We start from the raw sequence: 20,589 nt of genomic DNA, 5'->3' as shown, positions 1-20,589 counted from the left end.
AATATATGCATTTGAAAATTAATTTTTCTTTCACTTACCGGCTAATTCCAGAGTCTGGGATTCTCTCTTTCCCCTGCAACAAGTGGTACAATCATAAATGCCTAAAGCAGAGTAGAACGTGCAGGAAAACCCAGGTCAGATTGTGGGGAACCCTAGAGTCCTTGCTATAGAGATAGTAATGTTGAACCTCTCTTCTGCTTCTTTTTCACAGGCTGCAGAGGATGTGTGGGTAATACATATGTTGCCTATAGGTAATGGGTTTATGTGTCAGTTTATGTGTCAGTTAATCCTAGAATGGTTTTGGCCAAGAGAATTGTGTTCTGATATTAGACTGATTTCATGGCTGTGCCAGCCAGGTGTTTCTCTAATACATGGAGGGAATGAATTATTGAGGTTTGTTCCGCACACAGCTATAGGTCAAGAGTTTTAAGGTAGGAACAATTCCACTCCTGAACAGAGGGCCAGCGCAGGGCCTGTTCAGTACTCACACCATCAAGACTTAGTGGTTTATGCTGGCACTCTGCTCAGGGTGAATTTCACTCATTCTGAATAAAGCCAGCTTTACTAGTAGTTTTATGTGTGGTTAACGCCAGAGTGGATGTACCATGATCTAGGACAGGGGTTCTCAAGCTTTTTCTTTCTAAGACTCCACCAACAAGTAATAAAAACTTCACAGCCTGCCTGTGCCACAACAACTTTTTTCTGCATATAAAAGCCACAGCCAGCATTAGGGAGTTGCAAGCAAGACTGTTGCCTAGGGCTGCACACTACAGGGGGCCCAAAGATAAATTGCCCAGGCTTTGACCTCAGACCCAGGTTGCAGAGTTCAGGGCCCTAGTCTTCAGCCCTGCATGGAGGGGCTTCAGCTTTTTGCCCTGGGCCCCAGTGAATCTAACACTGGCCCTGCTTGATGAACTCCCTGAAAGCTGTTCACAGCCCGCCAGGGGGGCCCTGGACCCCTGGTTGAGAACCACTGATCTAGGAATCAGGAACTCCTGAGTTTTAATCCCAGTTCCCCCACGGATTCACTGTGTGATCTTAGCCGGTCACTTCTTCTCTCTATGCCCCAATATCCTTCATCTGCTAACTGTTCTATTAAGCACCCAGGTGCTTTAATGATGGATGAGTCAGAAGGGCCTTAGCCTTCCAGTGGGTGGTCATAACAAGCTTTGGGCACTGCACCACAAATCTGCCACAGAATATTTGAGACAGGTGGGACCTCAGAGATTCGGGTGTCCCATTTAGCACCCTCATGCCAATGTCGAGGTGCTGCAGGCCTCCCTTCCAAATGCTGACTTGCATCCTGGGGGACAGAACAGAACAACATGGGAACATATCCAAGCCGGAGTATAGGAGGGGGTCAAAGACTGACCCACACTGGATGTATTGTTAAATGCACATGATGCTTCCCAGATATTAATGAGAGTTTTTAATATCCCTCCCCTGTCACAGCTGAATGATCTCTCCAACACATTAGGCACAAACAGGCATTTCTCAAGCACTGGGCACACAGGTCTGTCTTTGCTTCTTCCCTATAAACAAATGTGTTTGTGGTGGCCTTTCCCATCTCCTCTTTCCCTAGATCTGATCTCCCCTGTTCCCAGTGCCCCCAGGGTTTCTGTTAGGGAGGGGAGGCAGTAAAGGATCTCAGTTCACCAATGGTCTATTGTTGTTTGGGGATGGAGGGAGGGTTGTGCCCTTTAAGACTCTGGTTCCATAGAGTAACAGATAATTTTCTTTGCCCATTGCTTGGGGGGGGCGGGGGGAGAGTGAACCCATGAAGCACCCAGAACATGAATAATCTGTGCTGAGAGAGATTTAACTCCCTGCAGCTCCATCCTCTTGCCTTTGGAAGCAGCACTGCGATTTGCATAGCTCTTACTGCCCAGGAGCTGATTCAAATTCAACCAGTCTGCAAGTTCTGTGAACCAAACACTCTGCAGACAGCACTCCTGTCTGGGGAAAAAGTTGTTTGTATGGGAAAAGGTGCTGAGCAGTCCATTCCCAGAGCCCTCTCTGGGGCTGCAGCTGAGTGATTCCCACTGGAGATAATAGGAGTCATGCAGCTAGAAGATATAACTCCTTCAGGAGCAATTTGCAAAGGTCTGTGGCCCAGTCTCCCTTTCTGCAGGTGCAATTTGCACCCACAAAAATGAACTGTAGGTGGAGATCTCAATTCTCACACCTGTAGCACTTGGAGGCATTGCACAGATATGCACTTGCAGTTCAGTTGTGACACAAAATGTGCGTGCAAATTGTGCCTACAAAAGGAGGCTGCTCTTTTTAACACATAGCCCCAAATGTGCCTCTCATTTGGACCACTTTATTTGTCATTAGAGACCCAAGACATTCCTATCTATGTGTTTTCTTGCTGCTCCCACTCTCTCCCCCATCCCATGCACTCACCACCATGTCCTAGGGGTTTTTATAGATCAGGTTTCCTCGTTAGGTGTTTGCACTCACAAGGGAATAGTGTGCACAGAGGGGATTCCCACAGAGCTCTGGGGATGGGGATGGTTAATGAAGAGGCAGCCCCCCTTACTGTGTAGCCACAAATCCTCCTAATAGTGCTTGGTGTCGACAAGGTCAGGGGTCACCACAGGCTGGCATATGAAACTTCACCAAAAAAATGCAACTTTAGCTGAGCAGAGCATTTCCCGGTGGCGCCAGTCTCACCGAGCCCTCATAAAAGGGCTGTCTGCAGCCATCCATAGCTGAGTAATAACAGCCACCACCAGGCCCCTAAAATTATACGGACAAATTAAATTGGCCCTTTCCATATTGTGTGGGACTTAAACACATGTTCTTTTTCTTGTTACAGTAATAGCAGGAAGCTGTGTGCAGAGTTTTACAGCTCTGAGCAGCACACTAAAGAAATTCACAGCTAAAAATATTAGTAGCAGGTTGGGTGAATTACAGTGCATGTGCTTTTAGCCCCACATTGTATCTCTTAACAAATAATAATAATGCCTTGCCCTCCTCTCCATTGGGTGTTAATCCTGGGTTCTCAAAGCACTTTGGGAATAGTATTTTAAGAGTTGTATGAAAAATATTGTGTTCATATCACAAATGGGTCAACAGAGAGGTTAAGGGAGTTGCCTAAAATCACATAGAGCACAGCTGGGAATAGAACCCAAGCATCCAGACTTCTTTTAATCCACTGGACATCACTCCAGTGGATTTAATAGGAATCTGATTAGAAATGGTTTTTAAAACCTATAGAATTTAATAGGGAGCAAGACCCTTTCTATGGACCTTTGAGGTATCCTATAGCATTCTGTAGTAGGGATATAATTATCTGTTTCTGTGGAATTCATTCAATAGTCATGTTATTTTCTGATAAATTCTCTTGAACTTTTCTATAAGGATAGTAATCCTGCTGCACTCACAGCACAGGGAGAACAGCTCTGGGGACACTGATGAACAACACCAGATGAAGTGGATTTCAGGGAGCCAGCACTGTAGGTGTGGGTCTTGCTCTGAAATCCCCAGTGTGTGCAGATCATCACAGTACAGTAATTGATGAGCATGTGCAGAATAAGCGTAGGTGCCTGACTAGCACAATGTGTACTGTGATTCCCTGTGGCTCCAGAGGTAGAGAAGGTGAATAGTAGGGGCTTGGCCTGACCGCCTTATCTCATGGGAGGGTGCCAAGGACTCTTTCAGATGGCTGCTCTTTTCAAATGTAAGGATTAATTTTCCTGGCAGAAGAATGTTTTGAGTTGTTTGAGCCAGCAGCAATGGTGGGAGGGGGCCTTTAATACCCAGTGCGGTCCATCAGCATAATTCCCTGGCAGACTGAGGAAGTGTAAACAAGAGACTGCACTCTAGCAAGTGTTTTGGGATGTCTGGGGTCCTGCATGAGCCTTGGTACTGAAAATAATTCAGGAGCTACTCAGTTAGATTATGGATGAAATATTAGATGAGTTCCTGTGGGGATAAGCATGGCCCCCAGTAACTAGCAAGTGCTGCACTGTAACATGTTGCACCTCACAGGACACTTCACACCATAGACAGATCGCATCAGAAAAACACAAACTTAATTTCCTCCTGGTTTATCTGGAGGCTCCTGTGACTCTGATTGCTGCACCACCACCACCTCATCCTCCGAGGTAATTTTCCAACAGAGAGAAGTTGTGTTTTCTTTAGGTTCTGATCAGGTGTTTCCTAAGCACTTCGAAAGCTTTGTTTTTCTGTTTACTGCAAAATATTTTCCATAAAATTAGTTTATGATAAACCTCTTAATTTCCTTCCAGTTATTAATGAACAAGCAAACTGGATTAAAAAGATATGAAGTTGATGGGAGAAAAATCCTTTTTTATTTTGACGAGGTAATGACTTTGTGTATGACTTTATTATTTTTCTATGTTAGGATAAGGAGAGAGAAATGATCAGTGGATCAGGCTTAAATAAAACAATAACGAATACTTTGCCTTTGGTAGCTCCTTGCAGATGAGGATCTCAGTACAAACTTTAATTGGCAAGCCTCATGAACCCCTTCTGAGGCAGGCAGCCATCGTGCCACATTTTTGGCAGGAGACCAAGGCACAAAAGATGGAGGTGACTTGCCCCAGACCATACAGGAGGTCAAAATAGATCCCAGTTCCCCTAGGTTCCAATCCTATGCTTTAACCACAAGATAATCTGACATTAAAGTACCATTAGAATCACCAAAAGGGCTATGTAAAAAAGGACCTTTACTCACAGGTCCATTTGCAATGAGTATTTGGAGTCGGACCTGCAAATCAGTGCACACCTGGGAGAGGGAGCTGTTGTCTTTTCTGCCTTGCTCATAAGCAACAGAATCTTTAACTAAATTCCATTTGCAGAACAGTTTATGACTGACGATGCTGATGCACAAGCCAGAGAACACAGCTTGGGTTTCAGCTGCCAGGCTGAGTTTGTGGCACTGACACACTGCCCCCAGTGCAGGATGTGCCTTACACAGAACTCAGCTGGACCTGTATCTTATTGATCTATCTATCTATGCCACACTTGTCTCAGCACAGTAAACAGCTTGGTACTGGAAGGTACCTTGGTTAGTGCAGGTATCTAGCACAGTGAGAGTTGAGTTAAATGGTGCACACTGTATAGCAGTAAGCAGCTGGCTTACTCCACTGACATAGAACTGCAGACTATGTTAAACTAAAACTCTTATGCCCTTTGTGCAGATTCCTAGCCAGTGCATGACCTGTGTAAAATTTCAAGCCTTCAGAGAGTATATAGTTGGGAAAACTGCCCCTGTCCCCATCAAAGTGTATGATTACTATGAGCCAGGTATGTGCTGTTCGTCTTTGGATTTTGCTAATGCTAAAGCCCTAGCCGCATGGCTTGTTTATAATTTGTCATTCTTGCTGCTCTGTAGCTTTTGAAGCGACTCGTTTCTACAATGTGAGTGAAAACAGCCCACTGGCTCGGGAGCTCTGTGATGGGCCAACGTGTAATGAGGTGGAAAGCTCAGCCAGTCATTGGGTTGGTAAGTTGCAGCAAAGATGAGCTGGCAATCTCTGAAAGCGGAATCCAAAAGGTGTATAGCTTGGGAATTCAGAACTGAGAGTGGGGGCTTTAAAAAGGGTTTATTTCAATGTCTAGAGGCTTCAGTAGTGGGTAGTTTTTAAATGCCTGTGATGAGCATAGAAACGACTACAGTAAATCAGACCAATGATGCATTTAATTTGGTCTTCTGTCACCATCAGTAGCTAGTACATATTGCTTCAGAAGGACAAGTAATGTACAATTATGGAATAATCTTCTAATGAAGGAAGTTTCCTCCCGATCTGTCAGTTATTGATTGGGTTATGCACTGAAAATGAAGCCTTATGTCCCTTATAATTTTCTTAATCTTAATTGTGGATGCTGCTATTATTCATTCATATAAACGTTGCAATTTTTTATCCTAAGTTCTTGACCTCAATAACAACTTGTGGCAGAGAGTTCCACAAGTTAATTATGTAGCAAGACAGAGTAGTTTCATGTGTCCGCCATGACAATAACTTCTTCCAAGACTACCTATTTCTTTCTGTCCCATGTGATGCACAAATTGGTGTGTGTGTGCGGGGGGGAAAGGGGCAGCTGTACTGTATACAGAGATGAAGTATTACAGCCATTGCTGCTCTTCCAGAGCGGCTGGTCTATTCCCACAGCTTCAGTAAATTCATAAACTCCTGTTGAGAAGCTGAAGGGAATTTTTATTACAATCTAGGAAACACAAGGAAAAAACAATAAAAATATCCTCTTTCCTTTGCTTCTGATGTTCCTGCTTCCATTTCAGGTTTTGTTCACTCTGGGCCATGCAACAATGTTTTTGGCTGTTTAGAAGATGAGTATTTTGAGCAGTGCATGTGCTCCCGGGACTGTGGCTATGATGGGGAGCCAGTGTGTGGATCAGATGGGATAATTTATCAGAACCATTGCCAGATGGAGGTAGCATCCTGCAGGAATAATACAAGGATAGAGCAGATCCCTATGTCTCAATGTTCTGCCTGTAAGTTCCATTCCGATTCCTGTTCTGGTGTTACGAGTTAGCCAAGGCAGTCCACAACCTCTCCTGAACAAAGTCTGCTGATTAAATTGTGTCTGATGTGGACAAGTGGAGGATTTGAACTCTATCTCCAAAAGTGAAAAGGTAGCTCCCTGTCCTGCTACACATGAGCTGGTCCTTGCATTCGGTAGAGTTGGCAGTTTCCTGCTGTGGTGAAATGGTCACAGTTGGGTTTGCATATCTCAAAGACAAAAGAACCAGTCAAAAAGAACCTCAAGGAATTTCAGTGGCTCCATTTATATTCATCCAGAGTGATGTCTCCAGATATAAATGAGCCCTGTGAGAGATCTCTGAAAGATTTCCCATGTGCTTTCATCAGGTGCAGTGTGGCAATTTGATGAACTGTGCTGGATGATGGGTAGGGCACTGTGAAAATCATGGTTTCATGGACTGCACAGAAATCCCCAAATTAGCCCAATACTGTGATTTGTTCTCCAACAGTGAGGAAGCAGAGATGGATACCCCTGCTTCTACCTCCCCACTGAGGCTACAGCTGCTCATGGGGCATTAGCAGGCCATGCCCATGCCAGAGGCAGGCAGGGAAGTGGTGGGTGTGATGGATAGGTGGGTGTTCTCAACAATGGGCAGGGTGATGAACGCCACCTGGATGAGCAGAGAGAGCCAACTGTGTGTAGATTCAACCACATGGTGCCATCTGGTCCGGCCCAGTCCTGCCTGGGCAAAGGATCAGGGCTTGGCTCGCTTCACCCTCAGCGCCAGCTGCCAACCGCTGCTTCCTGTATGCCCAGCGGGGAGAGCGAGTCAGCACTGACAACATGGCAATTAGGAGCCCTGGCCTGGCCCTCTTCACCGTGGCCCCTGCAGGCCTGGAAGAGAGACATAGGGTTACTAACCCTTCAGGATTGTCCTGGAATCTCCAGGAATTAAAGATTAATCTTTAATTAAAGAGTAAATATTGTGATGAAACCTCCTGGAATATATCCAATCAGAATTGGCAACTCTAGGGAGACACCACTGTGCCAGCTGGCTAGGAGCTGAGGCGGATCCATCCCACCACCCCTATCCCCTTGGGGCAGGGCCCCCCGACACACACACCTGCTTGTGTTCTAAGTGGTGGCAGTGCTGAATATTGTGCTGGTTACAGCGTGGGGATTGATTCCAGTCTCAGCTCCTTTCCAGATGGCACTGAGGTGTCTCCCCAAGGGCTGTGAGGGCCACAGCAGGGCATAGAGGAAGCAGGAGGGGCGACCTGGGCCAGAGCTGAGGACAGAATGAGCCAGGCTCCAATCCCTGCCGTGGGCTGGGCTGGCACCATGTGGTTCATCTGCAGATGCTGAGCTGGCTCTCACTCCACACCCAGGTGGTGTTCCTCACCTTGGTTTGTTAATGAGACATCCTGTTGTCCCCTCTACACTCCATAGGTTAGGGCTGGCCCGCTAACCATCCACAAGCAGCCACAGTCTCAGAGAGGAAGCAGAAATGGAAATTCCTACTGCCAACTCCCCTCTGGTGGAAAATTGCAACAATTCGGGGTGGACTTGGCAGCCATGCATATTCTGTGAAATTTGAACATTTACCCAGACACTGCCTTCAATTTAAAAAAAAAAAAATCCAGAACTTTCTTCGCCCTTAATCATGGGGAACTGAAACATTTTCTAGTGGTTCTGTAACCAACATTGTGGCAATTGTATCATTTTCTTCTACAGCCAAGAATTTGCCAGAAGAAAGAGAAACACATTTCCATGGATTTGAGCCGCCTAGCATTCAGCAAACTCCTGCAGGTATTGTCTTGTCTTTAGATTGATCTAAGACCCTTTTTTCTTTGATAAGGTTAAAGCTGATCACTAAGAATAAGTGACTCAAGTAATTTTTTTGCATTTTGCGCAAAAAAAAAAAAAAAAAAAAAAGCAAAAACTAGGTAGAAAATCCAAAAGTTAGAAAAAGCAAGAAGGTAGGAGAATGTAAGCCAAATGAATGCACAAATGCGAGCCTAGCTCTTCTTGTCCCGTTTTGAAAAAATGAACATGTGCTGTGTGCTGCCTCCAGTGCACATGGGAACCTGAGATTTAGTGGCAGCTAGTTATGTATGGAGAGGGGCAGGTGAATGCCAAACCCTGGGATATGGGGAGCTTGTATTCAGCAGCTGTCATAGCATCTCATTAGCAGTGTTAAACTGAAAACTTCCCATTTGAGATCAGACTGGTGTAGTTTGTCCTAGCAAATGAGTCAGGGGGACTTCGCGCCAGCTGGACCATTTGCAGGAACTCTGGAGATTGCAGCTGAATCAAATTTATCCTTAACTATTCTGTTAAACTTTTCAGATGGCTGCTCTGATCCTGTTATTAAAGCCTCTGTCTGGGGTAAATGGCCTTAATAAGTGCAAGGTGAAGGGGAGTGAGAAGGAGCTGCCCCTTTACTGGGTTTGAATGAATTGAGGAAGCTGGCTGCTCATTTCAGTTGGTGCTTTTATTTATGGGAAGTTTTTTTCCCCCAAGATTCATATGTCAAACTTGCTCAGGAGTTACAATAAATCTTGTGAGGAAGCATTGGAGGTGGGTCAATAGAGTAGTTGTTTCACACCGTTTCTAGTAAATAAACTGGACTGGATTTTTCCTGGCTGCTTTCCACTTAACAATTCTTCCTTGGGCTCAAACTCTCCCAACAAATCAGCAAAACAAATAGTTTCTGTAGAGTCAGAAGTAAATAGACAGAAGCTGTGTCCCCCTCCCTCTTCCATGTTCTCCTGACACTGAGGCTCAGACCAGAATATATCCAGCCCCCTTGTGTTCCCTGCCCTTCCTTCCTCTGCTCAGCAAAAGCTACTGGGCAGCCTTTCAAAATATATAAACATGGTGGATATTCTGTTTTGAGTGTTCCCACAGGTGACCTCACCTGGGGAGTTGCAAACTGATATAGTCAGTGTGTGTCATGCTCACTCTCTCTCTCTCTCTTTCTGGATTTTGGTAGTGCATAAATCAATTGATTCTCCATAAGAGTAAGTGAGATGGATGCTTGTGTTTTTCTAAGCCGTGTAAATCTGGTCTGCTCTGTATCTTTCTTCCAGTTGCATCTGAATCCTTTAAAACATTCACACGAGGAAAAACCACTGAAACATATTCTATTTAATGGCAAAAAAACCAACTATGTTAATGCAGAGTTAAGGTTCCTTGATGATATGTTATTGCCTTGCAGAATACTGAGTTGAGCAAAATTCAGACTTCTGAAAACCAAGAAATGCCCCATTAACACATACCTTTACTCTGATAACCCCACAGTTGCTGAAAGGTACAAGTTCTTCATCTCCTTTCACAGCCCATTTACTCTTACCCACAGGACACCATCTATTAAAGGACAAAAAAGGCCCCTCCTACCTACCTTTTTTCTGGTCCCTTGGAGCTGGCAGTAGCCAATGGGAATTATTTGCACTCCATGTGCAATCAGTGTGTTAGTCATACCTACACTAAATGGTGGAGGCAGTGGTTGGGTCTCCTTGGTTTATTTATTTGGCATATGCAAGCCAATCAAGCCAAGCCACAGCATTCTTATCAGCAGTATTAAAGGCACGAAGATCTCTAGGAAGTTGAGTCATTTTGTAGTCCTCAACAGTGTGTGTCATGGTTTGTGGCTGCCCACATTAACACAGTGGACTGTGTTGAAAACGCCACCAAAATTCTGCTGCAGCACAAATTCAATTTCTGGTACAAAACTGGTTCAGAATCATTGTCTGGAACTTGTTTGATCGGTTGACCGAGAGTTGTGGTAATCCTTGAATTCTGTCTGCTCATTGGATCATCCGTTTCTTCAGACTGCAGACAAGCTGCAACTGGTTACTTTCGGGAGATGCGTCATGAATGCTAATCCATTGTCCCCCATCTTGTTGGTAAAGGTGTGTCTGTGATATGAGGACATGTGTGGATTACTTTGAGGCATGTAACAGAGCTGTGATTATGATATGATGAGATATGTTTTAGACTCTGATGCATGTGAGCAAAAGGAAGAGCTGCATGTGTATCTTCAGGATCCAGTATTCTTCATTTCATTGGAGATTTGTGTATGTTATATAATTAGCAGGGGAAGGGGTTTTATTACAAAGAGTATTGTCAGTAGTGAGCTGCGGTGTGAGAGCATTATAAGCATTTGTTATCTGCATGAACTCCAGGTAATATGAGTGTAGTTGGTGTCAGGTGAAGCTGTACTAAATAGTGCAGGCAGTAGTTAACTCTGCTTGGTAAAGGTGTGTTTGCGAGATCTGTGGACTGCTTTGAGGTGTGTGACAGAGCTATGATTGTGATGAGAGGAGATGTATGTTTTGCATCCTCTTGTATGTGAAGAAGGGAAGAAATACGTGTGCACATTCAAGATGCAGTATGCATCATTTCTTTGCAAAATTTTGTAGAGTATGTCAGTAGCAGGGCACAAGGCTTTTATTACAAAGGATATTGTCAGCAGTGAGGTGAAATATAAAAGGACTCTTATGCTTTAATTATGAGTAAGTGAAAGTGTAGGTTGATATGGTATCCTGTGAGTAAATGTAATGGAGTTGTAAAAGGCTGTGAAGTGGTTCATAAATTGTACCTGTGTGGCATTCTTTCTGGTGAATTGGCCATGTGTGTGAGTGTAAACCAGGATGTGGACCCCCTGAATCTTATAGTCACATTAACCTTTCATACTATGTGCTAGGTACATATTGAGACATTGCTTGAAGGGTGCACCTGGAAGGTGGCATGGGCAACCTTTTTTGTTTTGTTTTGTTTTCCTTTTTATCATAGAATCATAGAATTTGAGATCAGAAGGGACCATTATGATCATCTAGTCTGACCTCCTGCAAGATGCAGGCCACATAAGCCGATCCACCCACTCCTTAAGCAAGCGACCCCTGCCCCATGCTTCAGAGGAAGGCGAAAAACCTCCAGGGCCACTGCCAATCTACCCTGGAGGAAAATTCCTTCCCGACCCCAAATATGGCAGTCAGCTGAACCCCGAGCATGCGGGCAAGACTCTCCAGCCATACCCTCTGGAAAAAGGCTAACAATATCCTCTCATTGACCCATTGTACTAATTACCAGTGTGGCACTTAATTGACCTATTGACTAAGCCCGTTATCCTATCATACCATCTCCTCCATAAACTTATCTAGCTTAATCTTAAAGTCATGGAGGTCCTTCGCCCCCACTGTTTCCTTCGGTAGGCTGTTCCAGAATTGCACTCCTCTGATGGTTAGAAACCTTCGTCTAATTTCAAGCCTAAATTTTCTGACTGACAATTTATATCCGTTTGTCCTCGTGTCCACATTAGCACTGAGCTGAAATAATTCCTCTCCTTCCCTGGTGTTTATCCCTCTGATATATTTAAAGAGTGCAATCATATCTCCTCTTATCCTTCTTTTGGTTAAGGAAAACAAACCGAGCTCCTCAAGTCTCCTTTCATACGACAGGCTTTCCATTCCTCGGATCATTCTAGTAGCCCTTCTTTGTACCCGTTCCAGTTTGAATTCATCCTTCTTAAACATGGGAGACCAAAACTGCACACAATACTCCAAATGAGGTCTCACCAACGCCTTATCCTTTAGTAGTGTTAGGTAGAATCCTGTGGCTGAGAATAACAGGTTGTAAGAGAAGATGAAGAGCTTGTACATTTCAGCAACTGTTGGGTTAGTAGAGTAAAGGTATATGTATCTACAGGGCAAATTGGTGCAATGCTGAAAGAGGGCAGAGTTAAGGGTGCATGGGCCTCATGCCTCACTCACCTGAGCCAACAACCTCTCTCCTCTGCCCTGCCACCCATCTGCATTTATTCCCCCTCCCCTCACTGCATGGGCAACCTTAACTTTGTGTTCCCTGGTTTTCAGAAGTTTGAGTTTTGCTCAACTCAGCATTCTACAAGGCAACAACATATCACCAAGCAATCTTAACTCTGCGTTAATTAGTTGTTTGCGGTTAAGGTGCCACAGGATTCTTTGCTGATTCTATTAACAGGAAAATATGTCATTGATAGGAGTTAGTAATCATTTAGGTAGTTGTACCATCATACCAAGCCAGCTAGTCACCCCACACATGTACACATTAGCAGGACCCCACCTTCTCTGCTTTGGCCCACCTCCCCAGCCCTGCCACTAACCCATTCCCCTCCAACCTGGCCCCCTCCCCACGACTGTACCCAGGCCTCCCAGTGTAAGCAGGGACCATATCTTCTTGAAGTCCTCACTCCCTGGTATGCAAACATTTCTGTTGCTGTTATTTCCCCCTTCCAATAACCCAACTTGCGTGCATTGCCTGTAGTGAAGGACAGTTACAGCTACTGTAGAATGGTGTTCCTGGTCATGTGTCAAAATGGGTGTGGGGGGTGGAGTTTGTGACAAGGCCAGTGAGACAAATTACAGACAGGATATATGTTCCAAAATACTGACTTTTTATATTTGAGAAAGAGATCCTCTGAGCTCTATCCAATAGATGTACCCTCTCTCCAAGAACAGTGAGGTGTCAGCGCTTGTAATGTTTATATGCCAGATAGTCCACATTTTCCAGTCAGCCATGAACCCTCCAATTTCCTGATTAATGTTCTTCCAGCACCTACTGATAGTTTTCTCTGATTTGGTTAAGTGTCTGAATAATTGCTACAGTGACGATATGAAAGCTATCACAGCTTCTGGACACACATCTGTGATGTGGTCCAAATCTGCTCTCATACATAGTACATCAGGTGTACATCAGAAATAAGTCCCAGATCATTTCTGCCTGAGTGAGTCATCACAACATCAGATAAATCACCACCTTTTAAGTCACTGCTGCCGAGTGCGAAAAATATTATGCCAGTGCAGGCATCCACTCAAATCAGCCTGCAGTTAGCAGTCCCCATGTCATGGTGTACTCCTTGCTCTCCTGAAAACTTCTGTAACCTTGTGATCTAGGAATTGCCTAGAATCTACACATTGGCAACACTTTTTTTCCCCCCTTAGCGATCAAGGTACCTGCACTGTCAGTTCCAATCCTATGTGCTGTTTGTCTTTGGAAACATCACATTGATCTGTGCTGAGATCAGGTACTAGCCACTTGCCTCCCCCTGTGGAGCTAGTAAAGTATCAGTTTTTCAAACAGCCAGTCTAAGGCTTGCCTATCATCCAGATCCCTAGTGGGGCAAGAATGTGGGGTTGACAGGTGCCCCTGTTCCTACTGCCCCCCAGTTTCCCTGCCACTCACCCCCACATCTCCTTTCAGACCCCCTCATCCTCATGCCTCACTCACCTGAGCCACCAACCTCTCTCCTCTGCCCTGCCTCTCATCTGCATTTATTCCCCTTCCCCTCACTGCAGCCCCAAACCCTTATCCCCCTATTCCCCTACTCCTCTGCCCCCTAATACTCCTCTCCTCCCAGGAAGCATTCACATGTCTGATTTTTTTTCTCCTGAATACTTTGATTACATTCATCCCAAAATAAAACTGCCACCCATGACTCACACATTGCAGCGACTTCTGGCCACTCCGTCCAAAATTCCTTTTCTCTGGGGGAGAGGACGCGGCGCTTGTGATTCACATATCCTATGTTGTGTTACTGGAAGGGTTAGTGCAGAGCCATCAGTCTCAATGAGGTCTGTGACTCATCAAGTCAATAGTACCTCTCAGTTTAACAGTGCAAGGCAGCAGAAGGAAACCATTTTTGGGAACACCTGTAACTCAGGAGCCCCTTGATCAAATGACCCCAAATTTGGATTACTAATGTTACCCCATGCCACAGTGAGACACACCAAATTTCAAAGCAATCCAAGTAATCATTTAGATTTTTAGAGCACTTACAAGAGTTGAGATTTAAAACATCAGATAGTGGGAAACCCTCCAGCTGTTTTTCTGCATTGGTGTATGCAGACTGTAAAAAATGTATATTTTCTTAAATATCATTCTCAATTTGGGTCCCCCAGAGTTTTAGTGAGTGCCTTGCTTTACCTTGGGTAAAACCTGGTGGATTTTGATCCACATCAGCACAATAGTTTGGCCTCTAACTCAGAGGCAGTGCTAGCTCATTGGGGCCCTAAGCAGGAATATTTTTGGGACCCCTCACCACAACACATCATAAAAAGCGAATAGGTGGCCCCCTTGAGCTGCTTGAGGCCTTAAGAAATTGCTTGGTTTGCTTATGCCTAGTGCTGGCTCTGTTCTAAGTCTCCACAAAAAAATCAATCTAGAAACTTTTTTGAAAAATGGCTATATTTTGGGTACTTATATCTCCGCAACTCCTAGATCTAATGACGCCTAGTTTGGGTCACTAGTCATACTCTGCACTCTCCTGAGACAAACCAATTCTAAAAGGATCTAAGCATGTTGATTTTTAGAGGACTTAGAAAGGTTGACCTTTAAACAAAAGTTATGACACAACCTTAACTATAGTGACATTGCTGTGTCACTATACTATTGACAAAGGTACTGCTGGCCACATGGTCTATAGACTAAGGCAAAAGAGGTGGAATTCACAGATGACCTGGTCTGTTATGCCAGGTGTCTGATTTATTTGAATGTCTAAAATGTGCACCCCTCTGCTCACCATAGGCACAGGTACATTAAAACACAAACAATTGCATCTGACTGTGTCACAGGATCTCCAGGTGCCTTGGTCATTCCAGTAAGAAACAGGAAGCTCCTGGAAAGCAGATGCTTCTCTGCACTGAGCTGTCATGGCAGAGTGAACGTTTTAAAATAAAACAAGCTAAATCCTGCTTCAGGAAAAGCAAATAGCATGTGACTCTAAATAATCCTCTGGGCACATCTTAGGTCAGCCAACCAACCACGCATTAACGGACTCAAAGTTCAACAAGTGAATGAATCCCTCCTTACTCTCCCCCCGTCCCATTTGGGCTCATTGGTTTGTTAGTGATGAAGCATGTGATTGGTTTAAGTTGGCTCAGGTGTTGTGGGGCTCTAGTGCAAGTTCAGATGATCCGTGTCTAAATCTGTGATTTCCTAAAGGGATTTAAAACTCCAGGAGCCAAATCAAGTTTCAGGTGGGTAGGGAAGAATGGACTCAGTACAGACTTAATCACCAGGAAGTGCCATTTTATTGCAGAGCTTCGTGGCATTTATATTGTCTGCAGTACTTGTGCATTTGCTGTATCGCTTGTGCAGACTCCATTTGGGCCTGAGTGATAATTTCACTGTTAGCATTTGACTGTGTTACCCCAGCGATAGAAACAATGTGACCCAATTCCCTGTCAGCTCATTTGCTGGGGAACTTGGAAATGTACTTGGGCTCACTCTGGCAAATGTACTCAAAGGAGTACAGTCCCATTCACATCAGTGGAATTCCTGATGTGGTAACAGCTGCTTACATGAGTACGATCGTCCCCTCAATAAACCCATCAGCTGCACTACCCCAGCAAATGTGTGGTCTTGAAAAGCCAGAGAATGAGTTCCTGTGCATCACCAGATCCTGTCTTGTGTAGTAACTGTCCCAAGCCATGGAGCTGATGCTACTGATGTGATAGGACCAGGGTTGTTATTCTGCTGTGTTTTAGAAAAGAAATGTGTTTGCAGACTGGCACATATGAATAGATGGATCATCCCTGCCTCACAGATATTTTCTCTTATGTTGGAGAGAATTGCAGGAATTGTCTGGGGTAGGCATTAGGGAATGGCATACACACTTGAATCACCTTACTTCCCTCAGGGAACTGCTGACAAATTGGACAGTAGGAAGAAAATCTAAATGAACAGCATGGATCCACCAAGACCCGCCTAACATTCCATGCTCCATTAGTGTGTCCTGTCCCTCAGCTCCCTGCCATATACTCTTTTATTTAAAATGTAATCTCTTTTGCGTCAGGGTCCTTGTTGCAAACCTGGCTGTAAGTACCTAGCATCCATTTCTGGCTGACTGGTTTTTCTACGTTGCTTGTCACATTGATGTAAAGTAAGTAACAAGGGTAGTCCTGTGAGTCCCAGGGATCCCCTGCCTCTGCAGCTCTGACCCTCCTTCTGCTGGAGCTGGGCTGTCTGGGGCTGCTTCCAAAGCCCACTGATGCCGCTATAAAACCTCCCAGCCCCAGGTGCTGAAGACACTGCCTCCCAGCCAGCTCCAGAGTTCAGGAATGAACTCTACTCCCCTTGGAGCCACACCATGACACCAGCTGGCTGGAACATTCTTTGCAGGAGGACTAACTGGTTAGCATTGATTGGGTTGGCCAGGGGCCATTTTTTACTTTCATCCCATCAGTGTGCAGCAAACATTGGCTGAGGCACAAACATTTGGAGATGGGGGAGCAGTTTGTGTGTAACAGGAAACATTGGCCTTTCATCTTTGCTTTGAATTGAATGTTGCATTCCTAGGAGGAGTGAGTACTGTGATCTTAATTCCATCTCTGGTGGACAGCACTCATCTATTCATAGAACGATCTCATGATCTGGCAGGTTCTCCTATGGAGGAGGCCAAGAAAGAGTGAGCATGGAGACTGATTCTCCTTTCAGGGAAGTGGTCCCTTGCCTTTGGGCTGAGCATGCTGCTGGGAGGGTGTGGAAGGTGGTAGGAAAAGGCCTTCAGGATTGTTATTTCTGGAGTACAAACATTTTTCAAAGGCCTTGGAGAGGGTTCCTGTTAAATAAAACAAAATATTATGTTGGGACTCTCCCTCCCTGCAGCAAGTGGAATAAAGTGAGCAGTTTGCTTGGGCTTGGATTGGAGTAGTCACATGAGTGAAGCCAATAGGGAGGCTAAGCAACTCGGTCCAGACTGCAGCAGAAAGAAGCAGCTCTGGAAATAAGGACATATTATATCCTGGAATGTTTTCAGCTGTCTGCCTCAGCAGTGCTCTTACCCTCTGGACACCTTGCAGGTCACCCAAAGTAGATAATGATAGTATGGGAAACATGCTGAGTGAGTGACCTTTCCCAAATGAGAGTCTGATATCTAGGATAGGGTAGAGGGAACATCCCAATCTCATTCCTGAAGGTTCCATCCCTTTCTTATCCTTTGATAGCTCTTCTGTAGCTTGTCAGTCAGCTGAAATGGAGAGTCTTGCCCTAGCTACACATGCCCCACTCCAGCTAGTTACTAGGTCAGTCGGACGGTCCTGAGGGAGGGAGGAGCTCCAGCAGCACTACCTGCTACGAGCAGCAAAGAGTCTTGTGGCACCTTATAGACTAACAGACGTTTTGGAGCATGAGCTTTTGTGGGTGAATACCCACTTCGTTGGATGCATGTACCTGCTACGATCAATCCAAAATCTGTGATCTGATTGGCTGACAAGCAATCCAGATCCATAAACCAATCTCTCTAGGAACTTGAACAAAGTGTATTGATTATCAGAGGGGTAGCCGTGTTAGTCTGGTTCTGTAGAAGCAGCACCTTATAGACTAACAGACGTTTTGCAGCATGAGCTTTCGTGGGTGAATACCCACTTCTTCGGATGCAAGTAGTGGAAATTTCCAGGGGCAGGTATATATAAGCAAGCAAGAAGCAAGCTAGAGATAACGAGGTTAGATCATTCAGGGAGGATGGGGCCCTGTTCTAGCAGTTGAGGTGTGAAAACCAAGGGAGGAGAAACTGGTTCTGTAATTGGCAAGCCATTCACAGTCTTTGTTTAATCCTGAGCTGATGGTGTCAAATTTGCAGATGAACTGGAGCTCAGCAGTTTCTCTTTGAAGTCTGGTCCTAAAGTTTTTTTGCTGCAGGATGGCCACCTTAAGATCTGCTATTGTGTGGCCAGGGAGGTTGAAGTGTTCTCCTACAGGTTTTTGTATATTGCCATTCCTAATGTCTGATTTGTGTCCATTTATCCTTTTCCTTAGAGACTGTCCAGTTTGGCCGATGTACATAGCAGAGGGGCATTGCTGGCATATGATGGCATATATTACATTGGTGGACGTGCAGGTGAATGAACCGGTGATGGTGTAGCTGATCTGGTTAGGTCCTGTGATGGTGTTGCTGGTGTAGATATGTGGGCAGAGTTGGCATCGAGGTTTGTTGCATGGATTGGTTCCTGAGCTAGAGTTACTATGGTGTGGTGTGCAGTTGCTGGTGAGATTATGCTTCAGGTTGGCAGGTTGTCTGTGGGCGAGGACTGGCCTGTCACCCAAGGCCTGTGAAAGTGTGGGATCATTGTCCAGGATGGGTTGTAGATCCCTGATGATGCGTTGGAGGGGTTTTAGCTGGGGACTGTATGTGATGGCCAGTGGAGTCCTGTTGGTTTCTTTCCTGGGTTTGTCTTGCAGTAGGAGGCTTCTGGGTACACATCTGGCTCTGCTGATCTGTTTCCTTATTTCCTCGTGTGGGTACTGTAGTCTTGAGAATGCTTGGTGGAGATTTTCTAGGTGTTGGTCTCTGTCTGCGGGGTTAGAGCAGATACGGTTGTACCTCAGTGCTTGGCTGTAGACAATGGATCTTGTGGTGTGTCCGGGATGGAAGCTGGAGGCATGAAGGTAGGCATAGCGGTTGGTAGGTTTTCGGTATAGGGTGGTGTTAATGTGACCATCACTTATTTGCACCGTGGTGTCTAGGAAGTGGACCTCCCGTGTAGATTGGTCCAGGCTGAGGTTGATGGAGGGGTGGAAGCTGTTGAAATCGTGGTGAAAATCTCCACCAAGCATTCTCAAGACTACAGTACAAACAGATCAGCAGGAAAGAAACCAACAGGACTCCACTGGCCATGGATCTACAACCCATCCTGGACAATGATCCCACACCAGACAACCTGCCAACCTGAAGCATAATCTCACCAGCAACTGCAGCTCAGGAACCAATCCATGCAACAAACCTCAAAGGATAAATGGACACAAATCAGACATTAGGAATGGCAATATACAAAAATCTGTAGGAGAACACTTCAACCTCCCTGGCCACACAATAGCAGATCTTAAGGTGGCCATCCTGCAGCAAAAAAACTTTAGGACCAGACTTCAAAGAGAAACTGCTGAGCTCCAGTTCATCTGCAAATTTGACATCATCAGTTCAGGATTAAACAAAGACTGTGAATGGCTTGCCAATTACAGAACCAGTTTCTCCTCCCTTGGTTTTCACACCTCAACTGCTAGAACAGGGCCTCATCCTCCCTGATTGATCTAACCTCATTATCTCTAGCTTGCTTCTTGCTTGCTTATATATACCTGCCCCTGGAAATTTCCACTACTTGCATCCGAAGAAGTGGGTATTCACCCACGAAAGCTCATGCTGCAAAACGTCTGTTAGTCTATAAGGTGCCACAGGATTCTTTGCTGCTTCTAAAGTGTATTGATCTAACACTGACTTTAAGCTGACTTAGTGCTTGTTTTTATTAGTAATGATACTTAAAACTGTAACCTTCATCTGATAATCTCAAAGCATCTTACACAGCTGGGTCAGTATTCTTCTCCACATTTTACCAGTGCAGAAACTGAGTCACAGAGAGGGGGGAAGTGACTTGCTCAGAATCACATGGATAGTCAGTAGGACAGCTGGCTACAGAGCCAGGGGACCCTGAGTCCCATTCCTTGGTCCTAACTAATAGATCAGTCCGTATCTCTACTTAATTTATAATAGTTTTCAGAAGATAAAACTCTCTGATTCAGCCATTGAAGCTTTTGCTGCTGCCCCATACATGTGAGAAGATGCTGGGTCAAATCCCATTATTGAATTGTGTGGGGATTGCGCCTTTCTCTTCCCCTTTTCCCTGTGATGGAGCAGTATCTTCAGTCTGGAGGCCTGGGAACTGCAGGGAGCAGAGATGTACCTGAAACAGGAACTTTCAACTTTAAAAAAAATTGTAATTAAGTAACTTGAACTTTTTTAAACAAACACCTGCTTCTTTCTGCAGGATCTGCATGCCCTCACAGAATGAGCACCCTACACACAATGTGTGTATGCCATCTCATCCTCATCCCACCCCAGCCTACACACAGCCAACAATAAACACAAATAGCTTTAGTGTTTTTTTTTTAAATTAAAAAGCAATTTTTCCAAGCTTTCTTTCTTATTTTCCCCAATATCCAAAACTCAAAGGAGGAAATATAGAAAATCCTGATGCAGTGTAGCTCTACTGTTTGTAGTCTGGGACTGAACCATTTAATGGCCTGTGTGCTGTAACATAGGCCCAGATGTGTGCAGGGTTGTCAGCATACACTTACCCCTCTGCT

General features: G+C 44.9%; 1 protein-coding gene across 18 annotated transcripts in view; it reads left to right on the top strand.

Moving 5' to 3' along the window:
* CPAMD8 (C3 and PZP like alpha-2-macroglobulin domain containing 8) overlaps nt 1–20,589 on the top strand; it is a 122,797-nt gene that overhangs the window by 71,034 nt on the left and 31,174 nt on the right. For 7 of the 18 annotated variants that reach the window (XR_005591398.1, XR_005591393.1, XR_005591394.1 and 4 more), the window contains exons 37-42: nt 212–229; nt 4,257–4,331; nt 5,172–5,277; nt 5,366–5,476; nt 6,272–6,484; nt 8,209–8,283. Coding sequence is in view for 9 of the 18 variants with exons in the window: in XM_039515401.1 (XP_039371335.1) it covers nt 212–229; nt 4,257–4,331; nt 5,172–5,277; nt 5,366–5,476; nt 6,272–6,484; nt 8,209–8,283 (598 nt within the window). In the remaining 9 variants the exon portion in view is untranslated. Of the gene's footprint in view, nt 1–211; nt 252–1,452; nt 1,514–3,366; nt 3,466–4,256; nt 4,332–5,171; nt 5,278–5,365; nt 5,477–6,271; nt 6,485–8,208; nt 8,284–20,589 lie in introns of those variants that run through there. The other 11 variants (XM_039515402.1, XR_005591400.1, XR_005591401.1 and 8 more) reach the window with 11 other exon arrangements.

Source organism: Mauremys reevesii, linkage group 26, assembly GCF_016161935.1.
Source record: "Mauremys reevesii isolate NIE-2019 linkage group 26, ASM1616193v1, whole genome shotgun sequence".
In the NCBI taxonomy this organism is placed as follows: Eukaryota; Metazoa; Chordata; order Testudines; family Geoemydidae; genus Mauremys; species Mauremys reevesii.
Note: the sequence above shows the minus strand (reverse complement) of the source record. Positions and strands in the feature narration are given on the sequence as shown.